Source organism: Emys orbicularis, chromosome 8 (genome assembly GCF_028017835.1).
Source record: "Emys orbicularis isolate rEmyOrb1 chromosome 8, rEmyOrb1.hap1, whole genome shotgun sequence".
Lineage (NCBI taxonomy): Eukaryota > Metazoa > Chordata > Testudines > Emydidae > Emys > Emys orbicularis.
In genome coordinates, this window is record NC_088690.1 from 11,641,839 (window position 1) to 11,652,261 (window position 10,423).

Consider the following 10,423-nt stretch of genomic DNA (forward strand, 5'->3'; position numbering starts at 1 on the left):
AGTCGTCTCTTTTCCAAGCTGAAAAGTCCCAGTCTGATTAATCGCTCTTCATATGGAAGCTGTTCCATACCCCTAATCATTTTTGTTGCCCTTTTCTGAACCTTTTCCAATTCCAGATGGGGTGACCACATCTGCACGCTGTAATTTTAGCATCAAAGATGTTAAGAGATGGAAAAGGCCCATTACTAGCAGATCATCTTGCTCACATCCTTACCTATCGAGGATTACTCTTAATACTGTACCCTGTTGTGTCCAGTTACAATATTTCCTGTCAAACATACTTTAAGTTTGTCTTACTTTTCTGCTTAGGTATGCTCCAAATTAATGCATAGGATTGCAAATAAATCTTTGCTCTAGTCTCAATTCTGCTACTGACTCGTATGACTTTGTGGATGAACCGCCAGTCGGCGAAACGGGTGAGGCCACCCCCGGCGAGGAAGTGGTTGCTTGCTGATCAACTCAAAGGCTTTACCCTGGTCTGGTTTACGCTTCAGGGTTTCCACATACAGCGAGTGGATGGCGGCCCGTACCCCAGGCTTTTAAACAGACCTAGCATCATACTGACTGTTAACCCTCACCTTAGCTTTACTTTCACTGCCGCCCATCAGCTACCGCACACTTCACTGACCAACCCATCTTTGCACGGGGAGGCCACAAGCCACAGAGCTCGGCGAAGGGCAGCGTGTTGCACGCACAGTGCTAGAGGCAAGGGGAGGCAGCAGCCCCCTACAGCAGGGGGCAGATTACACCGGGCTCAGCCCCCACAGGGCGGGTGAAAGTCCGGCCACAGCCGGGGGTAGGAGCCCCGCTCCCTGCACAGGAAGGCGGCGGGACCCCCCAGGAGGGGGTGTAAAGCTCCCTGCACAGCGCAGATCTCCTCAGAGAGGGGTTCAGCCCGCCCGGGCGCGAGGGCGCCGCACAAAGGAGGATGAATCCCCGCCCCAGGGCGGCCTTTGCCCTCCGGGAACGGCGGGTGCGGGCAGGCGCTGCGGCCCGGAAGGCGGCTACTGAGCACCGGGGAAGAGGGAGGGATCGCAGTGACTGAGGCTCGGCTTGGAGATCATGGCGACCCGGCGGCTGCTGCTCTCCCCTGCCTCCTGCCTGAGGCGGACTAAGGCCCAGGGCGCTCCCGCGGCCCCCGGGCTGCGGAGGGGCTACAGCAGCGCCGACTCCTTCCAGTACCTGCACCGCAGCATCGTGCCCACCATGCACTTTCAGAAAAGCCTGCCCAGGTAAGGCGGCCGCTGCCCTCCCCGCCCCTGAGCCAGAGCGCCCGGCACCCCCCTGAGCCGGGGACCCCCGCAGCAGAGCTCCCCCCGGGACCCCCACCACCTCCGAGATCCCCGCAGCAGAGCTCCCAGCCCCTCTCTGAGCCCCCCTGAGCCGGGGACCCCCGCAGCAGAGCTCCCCCCGGGGCCCCCCACCACCTCCGAGATCCCCGCAGCAGAGCTCCCAGCCCCTCTCTGAGCCCCCCTGAGCCGGGGACCCCCGCAGCAGAGCTCCCCCCGGGACCCCCACCACCTCCGAGATCCCCGCAGCAGAGCTCCCAGCCCCTCTCTGAGCCCCCCTGAGCCGGGGACCCCCGCAGCAGAGCTCCCCCCGGGACCCCCACCACCTCCGAGATCCCCGCAGCAGCGCTCCCAGCCCCTCTCTGAGCCCCCCTGAGCCGGGGACCCCCGCAGCAGAGCTCCCCCCGGGGTCCCCACCACCTCCGAGATCCCCGCAGCAGAGCTCCCAGCCCCTCTCTGAGCCCCCCTGAGCTGGGGACCCCCGCACCAGAACCCCCAGTTCCCCTTTGAGACCCACCATACGCCAGAGCCTCTGGTCCTCCTTTCAGTCCCCGGGGATCCCCACGCTAGAGACCTTGCCCCCTTTGGAGTGCCTCACCACCAGCCTAGGGATCCCCACACTAGAGACCTTGCCCCCTTTGGAGTGCCTCACCACCAGCCTAGGGATCCCCACACTAGAGACCTTGCCCCCTTTGGAGTGCCTCACCACCAGCCTAGGGATCCCCACGCTAGAGACCTTGCCCCCTTTGGAGTGCCTCACCACCACCCTAGGGATCCCCACGCTAGAGACCTTGCCCCCTTTGGAGTGCCTCACCACCAGCCTAGGGATCCCCACGCTAGAGACCTTGCCCCCTTTGGAGTGCCTCACCACCAGCCTAGGGATCCCCACACTAGAGACCTTGCCCCCTTCTGAGCCCCTCACTGCTACCCCAGGGATCCCCACGCTAGAGACCTTGCCCCCTTCGGAGTGCCTCACCACCAGCCTAGGGATCCCCACACTAGAGACCTTGGCCCCTTCTGAGTCCCTCACTGCTACCCCAGGGATCCCCACGCTAGAGACCTTGCCCCCTTCGGAGTGCCTCACCACCAGCCTAGGGATCCCCACACTAGAGACCTTGCCCCCTTCTGAGCCCCTCACTGCTACCCCAGGGACCCTGCGCCACAGACACCTCCCCATCTTCCTTTGAGCCCCACAATCACCCTGGGTCCTTCCTCTGAGCCATCCTCTCCATCACCCTTAGAGCCACTCCACTCTGGGACCCCCTACCCTACCTCTTTTGAGTCCCCCATACCGGTAAGGGAGCCCTAGGTATCCTTCTGAGCCCCCAGAAACTCCTCCCTCTCTGCTACCCCTCCATCCCCTGTGCTACGAAAACCCCCATCTCCTTTCCCCTGCCCAGCTAAGGGAGCCCCTTTCTCCCATGATTGCTGGCATCTAATGCCCATTTTCTCCTTCTCCTTTGTCTAGGTCAGTCCTTTTCCCCTGGTAAGGGAGTCCCATGTCTCTACATTTCAGAAATGGTGACTGCTGGCTTTAAAGGCAGCAACATTCTTCCACATCAGAGAGGAAATGCACTCTGTAAAAAAAAAAAAAAAAAAACCCTGCTCCAATGCAGAGTAGGCAGCCCTGTGCTATGGGTGACTAAATACACAGCTTAATTGCTGGGTCCAACTCTCTTATGGTGAACAACAGGTTTTATGGCTCATGGTGAAGCCTTAATAGCACACTACTAGATCAGGTCTACTTTGGGAAACTACTAGTACACAGCAGGTGGTGGGGTCAACAGACCAGTGGATATGTATTGGTTTCAGATTGCTCGCTACACCTTTAATGAATGAGGTTTGGTATATGCTGAAAGTGCAGGAGATGGAGAAGGGTACATTGTCTTTGGGATGGGATACAGTATATTATGTAGGTGAAAGGTTATTGCTAATAGAGGGTAGTGACTTTGATCTTTGCTAGTAGTATTCAAGTGTATACTGCCAGTTTAAAAATTATAATCTAATTATAACCTTCTGTCTCAAATCTCTTATCTACCATTGTTTAAGTAACACATACGATTATTATAAAGGAAAGGGATTAGAGAAAACAAATCCCCCCCCCATTTGTTTACTTTGTGCATTGGACAGCACTTCCTGTATAGTTAATTTCATTGTTTCATTATACTGTAGTTAGTTTCCCCATTTGTTTGTGTGGCTCTTTCACAGAGCAACAGGGGAGAAAGAAGCATTTTAAAAAAATAGAAATATGGCAGTAAAAACAACAAACATCAAACTATGTATCAAGGTGAAAACAGCTTTCATGTTTAAGCTAAGTTGAGCATTGGAAAGAAATTTGTTAGAATTTCCACAAGGAATCAAAATACAGAAAACAGTCTATGCCTAGCAGTATATAAAATTATGGAGGATCTGTGAGTTGGCTACTTGTAAAACAAGTTCCTGTTTTTCTGTCATGCTTACTTAGGCCTGGGCTACACTAGCGGGGGGGTTCGAACTAAGATACTTCGCGTAGCTGAAGTTGCGTATCTTAGTTCGACTTACCTGGCCGTCGTCACGGCGGTGAGTCGACTGCCGCGGCTCCCCCGTTGACGCCGCTTACTCCTCCTGCCGAGGTGGAGTACGGGCGTCGATTAGCGGATTGATTTATCGCGTCCAGACGAGATGCGATAAATCGATCCCCGATACATCAAACACTATCCGCCGATCCGGCGGGTAGTATAGACGTACCCTTATAAAAAGAGCATAGGAATTAACTTACAAACAATATGGTATTTTAAGAATCTTTACTGTCAGAGCTTTAACAACATCATTTTAGTTTGCTTTTTTTTCCTCTCCCCTCAGGTTGCCAATTCCCAAACTAGAAGATACTGTTAGGAGGTATTTGAATGCCCAAAAGCCTCTATTAGACGATGATCAATTCAGGTATGGATACATAGAAAATCAAACAGTGCTTCAGTGTACATCAAATCTTTCACTCCAACTCCTACATATTAGAAGATGCATCTTTTTAAAAAAATGCCTGGTGACAGCATTTTGATCGTCTGATTGATTGATTGATTGTTTTAGGAAAACTGAAGAACTTGGTCGCAGCTTTGAACATGGAATTGGAAGAGAATTGCATGAGCAGCTGGTTGCTCAAGACAAGCAGAACAAACATACTAGTTACATCTCAGGTAGGAAGGTTTATAGTGGGATAAAGAAGAGACTCATTTTGAGGAGAGACTTGCTTGATGACAGTCAGCTCATAATGCTATGAATAATAGATTAAAGTTTAAGCTCCTTATTATTGTTTACACTCAGAACAAGATGTGAAAACTCCATTTGACAATGTCTGAGCTAATTAGAAGACCGTCTCTGGTGGAAAAAAGAGGGCACTTCACAAAATGTTATCTTTAATATACCAAATACTTTAGGATCTCTTATTGTCACCTAACAGAAATATCAACCACAGCAAGATTTCCTCAAAGATGTTTTCATTTGGAAGAAAGTAACTTAAACCAGTACATTAGCAAAATATAATGGTAAAAAAAAAAAAAAGTGTAGTATAGGAAGAACAATGGTGCTATCAAAATCAAAGATGGAGGGCCAGCCACAACACTCTTAGTATACAGATTTTTATTAAAGTGAGCAAAAGATTGTGTCTGTCTATATAATCAGAACACATTGGTGACAAGAACATTTGCTCAGTGATATACAGTATCATTTTGTACTGTGGTCCACTCTGATAGAATGCTCTGTATGCTGTAGTGCCTATATGTAAGGGGAATTAGTTAAGGTTAATGTGGGATCCTTATATCAAAATATCCTTAAGCGTGGAGCATCTTGCTCAAGTGCAGGACATGTTGGTATCTGTGTAGGAAGATCTTGTGTCCTGGATATTCTTTCCCCTGTTGGAGAAGAAAGTTCCTGCTGCTATAGGAGGTTGAGGGATATTGGAAAAACAGTAGTGAAAAATATTTACTGTTTATTTTTTAAAAGAGTAATTAAAAATATAAATACAAGTATATTCCCGTGTTTAGACTCCTCCATGCCTCTAAAGCTAGTAAACTCTATAAAAAAACTAACCCCCAGGTCTAGTTACAGTCATGAATCTGTTTGAAAGTGCCTGATTGGAAAACTGAATTCTCAGAAAAGTTGGGAAAGATGACTGAACAGTGGGGGATGGAAGGAGACACTCCCCCAGCCTTAAAAAAATGCAGAGCATTATTCTTTTAAAGAACAAGAAAAGGAAAGACTCAGAAAGAGGAAGACCAGAATAAAGAAAAGGCGAGAGAGAACATAAGACAAAAAGAAGGAGATGAAATTCAGAGAGAGAGAGAAAGAAAAGAGGGAAAGAAAAGCAAGAGAAAGCATGTAGCTTTTAGGTTAGTGAATTTTTTTTATTTATTCATGTTACTTCCAATGGCATTCAAATGTAAATGATTATAGTGTTTGTGGAAGGCAGATGCTGGGTGGACAGCAATGGAGACTGAGATAATATATCCAGTACAGCACAAGCAGCATCAGTGTAGTCTTCTCCCCATACTGTCCTGCCATTGTGCTTCAATCCTTGCGCTTGCTGAGACTACCAGTAAGGGTGCCAATGGTGGCAGTTTACCAGACATGTATTTGAATTGCACTGAGAACCACCAACTTCTCACATAGGCCAGCTTGATCAGCCTTTTGATAGTAATGACTTTCACTCGTTATTGCCATCCTGTCACCCCAGTATTTCCCTGGCGGATAGCCCACCTAAGCTTAATGTTGAGGGGAAATGTGGCAGATTATTATCGTTAACTGGTTTTCTTGAGCATTATTATGTAAATGGATTACGTGCTGCAGCTGCAACCGGCCCTCTTTCCCCCGACTTTCAAGTCCTGTTCATTTTTGTTGTTGTTTCCGTAAGTGTAACAAAACATAATTATTCCTATGAGGAGGAAGAATGAGTTAAGAGGCTTATATACCATGGTGAGGAGTGGGTTATAAAACCCAACTTGTATGCTAGCTAGTCTTTCACCTCTGGAGATCTGGACTTAAAATTCTGACTTAAGTCATAGCTGAAAATGAGTGTGGTTTTACTGAGTCCCCAGTGGGAATTAGGGGTTGCTGCAGGGAAGGAATTCAGAAGGGAAGAACAGAAGACACAGGCAGAAGAAAGTGAGAAATAGAGAAAGAAGGATGAAAAAGGAAGGGAAATGGGACAGAAGTAATGGTCCCAAAGGTGAGCATGTTTTCCCACTGAGTGATGCAACCTAAAGGCCATGCTGCACTCTAGATCTTTGGGCAAAGCTCCCACTGACATCAGTGGGAGGTCCATTTCTGATTTGGTGGGAATATGTTGCCCTAATGTACCCCAGTCCATGGATTGTAATTAAATACAGATATTGGAGCTCTCTACCGAATGACTTTGACATGTAATATAGATGGTTCTAAACAGTGCTTTCACAATTAGCCAATTTTACCTGTATTAATCTATTTCTCAACTCTCCATTTTTAGGTCCCTGGTTTGATATGTATCTAAGTTCACGTGACTCTGTTGTTTTGAATTTTAACCCATTTATGTCTTTCAACCCTGACCCAAAAGCTGAATATAATGATCAGCTCACACGAGCAATTAACATGACTGTTTCTGCTCTGCGTTTTTTGAAGACCCTCAGGGCTGGCTATCTAGAGCCAGAGGTTTTTCACCTCAATCCAGACAAAAGTGACACTCAAACCTTTAGGAGACTCATTCGATTTGTGCCTTCATCTCTCTCATGGTTTGGTGCCTACATGGTCAATGCATACCCCTTAGATATGTCTCAGTACTTCCGACTTTTCAATTCCACACGATTGCCTAAGCTCAGTCGAGACGAGCTTTTTACAGATGAAAAAGCAAAGCACTTGCTGGTGCTCAGAAATGGGAATTTTTATGTATTTGATGTCCTTGATAGAGATGGAAATATAGTGAAGCCTTCTGAAATACAAGCACACCTGAAATACATACTTAGTGACAATAGTCCAGCCCCAGCCTTCCCTCTTGCATATTTGCCCAGTGAAAACCGAGATACATGGGCACTACTGAGACAGAAGCTACTCGATAATGGCAATGAAGAAGTCCTCCAAAAAGTGGATTCTGCTGTCTTCTGTCTATGTTTAGATGACTTCCCCATTAAAGACCTTGTGCACTTGTCCCACACCATGTTGCATGGAGATGGTATTAACCGCTGGTATGATAAGTCCTTTAACCTTATCCTTACCAAAGATGGCAATGCGGCCATTCATTTTGAACACTCCTGGGGAGATGGTGTGGCTGTATTAAGATTTCAGAATGAAGTATTTAAAGACAGCACCCAGAAGCCAGCTGTCACCCCACAATCGCAACCTGCTGCAGTTGACTCTTCCAGCGCTGTGCAGAAACTCAGCTTTAAGTTGAATGATGCCTTAAAAGCAGGAATTACCAAAGCCAAACAGAACTTTGATGCCACTATGGAAACCTTGACTCTTGATTTTATTCAGTTTAAGAAAGGAGGCAAGGAGTTTTTAAAGCAGAAGAAGATAAGTCCTGATGCTGTGGCTCAGCTTTCGTTCCAGATGGCTTTCCTTCGGCAGTACGGCCAGACTGTTGCCACGTATGAGTCTTGCAGTACGGCAGCTTTCAAACACGGTCGCACAGAGACCATCCGTCCTGCCTCCATCTATACAAAGAAGTGCACGGAAGCTTTTGTCAGGCAACCTTCCAAACACAGCACAGAGGAGCTTCAGCAGATGATTGCTGAGTGCTCAAAGTACCACGGCCAGTTGACAAAAGAAGCTGCTATGGGTAAGTGTGAGTGTCAGGTCATGGTGATAGAACATTCGCATTGCTTCACAAAATGAATCTCATCAGCTTATTTGCTCATTAATGCTAAACTTTTACAGAAGTCTCAGTAAGTGTAATTTAATCTTGCTGGAGGGCCTATACTCATTCAAACTTTGTAGAATGCCAACTACACCTCTACCCTGATATAACGCGGTAAAGCAGTGCTCCGGGGGGGCGGGGCTGCGCACTCCGGCGGATCAAAGCAAGGTTGATATAATGCGGTTTCACCTATAATGCGGTAAGATTTTTTGGCTCCCGAGGACAGCGTTATATTGGGGTAGAGGTGTAATAGCAGTGCTTTCCAGGTTAAAAAACATATTGTTCTTGTGACATTCTTCTTAAGAAGGGAGTGTCTTTGAGTTCCCCTTATTTGCTTCAGACCCAAGCACATCAAGATTTTTCCTATCCTGTAGATAAATTACTGTTATACTAGCCCACATGTGGCAGCTAACTGGCTGATGCCCTGGAGAGTGCAACACAAAGCAGGATTTTGGGTTGCTTCATGTATCTGCCTGCAGGTGGTACTGAGGCCACTGTGCAAACTGGCCTTGGTTCCTTCTGCTGCACCAGTGATAAATTTTCCCAAGTGGCTCTATCTGACCTGACCCTATTGCATTTTAAAATAAATCAGAATTAGAGCTTGCTAACTTCTTCTAGATTTTTAGTAAAATGTAGTCTACAGGGCCTTGTCCGATTTTATTGTAATCTCTTTACTGTTGGTTCAATAGCCTTTTCCTCTGTAGTTCCTGCCGTTTGGAACACGCTATCTCAGACTCTTTTTTAAAGTAATATGAAAACATTTATTCCTTTTTCAAACCTCATATTTTGATCTTCTCCATTTAACTTCTTAACTATTGTTAAAAACCTTTTTTATTAATATTGCAGTAGTGCCTAGATGTCCCAGAGATCATGGCCCCATTATAGTAGTTGCTACATAAATGAGTAAAATAGAGTTCCTGTCCCAGAGAATTGATGTGCTAAAAATGCATTGCAATTTCCTTCTGTAAAGTATATTACCATAACTTGTAAGAAAGCTGCTATAGAAAAAACTCTTGTAAGTTTTGTGGCTTTGAAGAGATGTGATATTTAGTGTGTTAAATAACTACACCTCTACCTCGATATAACACGAATTCGGATATAACGCGGTAAAGCAATGGTCCGGGGGGGTGGGGCTGCGCACTCCGGTGGATCAAAGCAAGTTCAATATAACGCAGTTTCACCTATAATGCGGTAAGATTTTGTGGGTCCCGAGGACAGCGTTATATCGAGGTAGAGGTGTATTTTCTGCAGAAAAGCAGTGATTTTCTGTAGTGTTTTGTATTTTAATGCCACTATATAAATCCATGGTATGCCCATACCTTGACTACTGAGTGCAGTTCTGGTCACCCCATCTCAAAAAAGATATATTAGAATTGGAAAGGGTACCAAGAAAGGCAACAAAAATGATTAGGGATATGGAACAACGTCCATATGAGCGGAGATTAAAAAGAATGGGACCCTTCAGCTTTAGAAAAGAGACAACTAAGGGGGGGATATGATAGAGGTCTATAAAATCATGGATGGTGTGGAGAAAGTGAAAAGACACAAACCAGGGGTCACCCAATGAAATTAAGAGGCAGCAGGTTTAAAAACAAATATAAGGAAGTACTTCTTCACACAACGCACAGTTAACCTGTGAAATTAATTGCCCGGGATGTTGTGAAGGCTAAAAGTATAACTAGGTTCAAAAAAGAATTAGGTAAGTTCATGGATGATGGGTCCATCACTGGCTATTTAGCCAAGATGGTTAGGGACACAACCCCATGCTCTGGGTGTCCCTAACCCTCTGACTGCCAGAAGCAGGGACTGGATGACAAGGGATGGATCACTTGATAATTGCTTTGTTTTGTTCATTCCCTCTGAAGCCTCTGGCATTGGCAATTTGCCTAAGTGAACCATTAGTCTGATCCATCATGGTCATTCTTATGTTCTTATTTTAACAGGTCAAGGATTTGATCGGCATTTGTTCAGTTTGCGTTATTTGGCAGCATCAAAAGGTATCCCATTACCTGACATCTACCAGGACCAAACCTACGCTAAGCTGAATCACAACATTCTGTCCACAAGCACACTGAGCAGCCCAGCTGTGAATATGGGAGGATTTGCTCCAGTGGTGCCGGATGGCTTTGGTGTAGGCTATGGAGTGCATGATGATTGGATTGGCTGCAGTGCCTCTTCTTACCCAGCCAGGAATGTACACGAATTCGTCCAGTGTGTGCATAAGTCACTGGAAGATATTTTTCATGTTTTAGAAGGTAAGCATATCCGTAGTTAG

General features: G+C 46.5%; 1 protein-coding gene across 1 annotated transcript; it reads left to right on the top strand.

Annotated features, from left to right (window-relative positions):
* The first annotated feature begins 1,062 nt into the window (after positions 1-1,062).
* CPT2 (carnitine palmitoyltransferase 2) lies at positions 1,063-10,423 on the top strand. The gene is made up of 5 exons (XM_065409857.1): positions 1,063-1,232; positions 4,131-4,211; positions 4,356-4,462; positions 6,766-8,070; positions 10,092-10,423. The coding sequence occupies exons 1-5, from the start codon at positions 1,063-1,065 to the stop codon at positions 10,421-10,423; spliced, it is 1,995 nt and encodes a 664-aa protein (XP_065265929.1).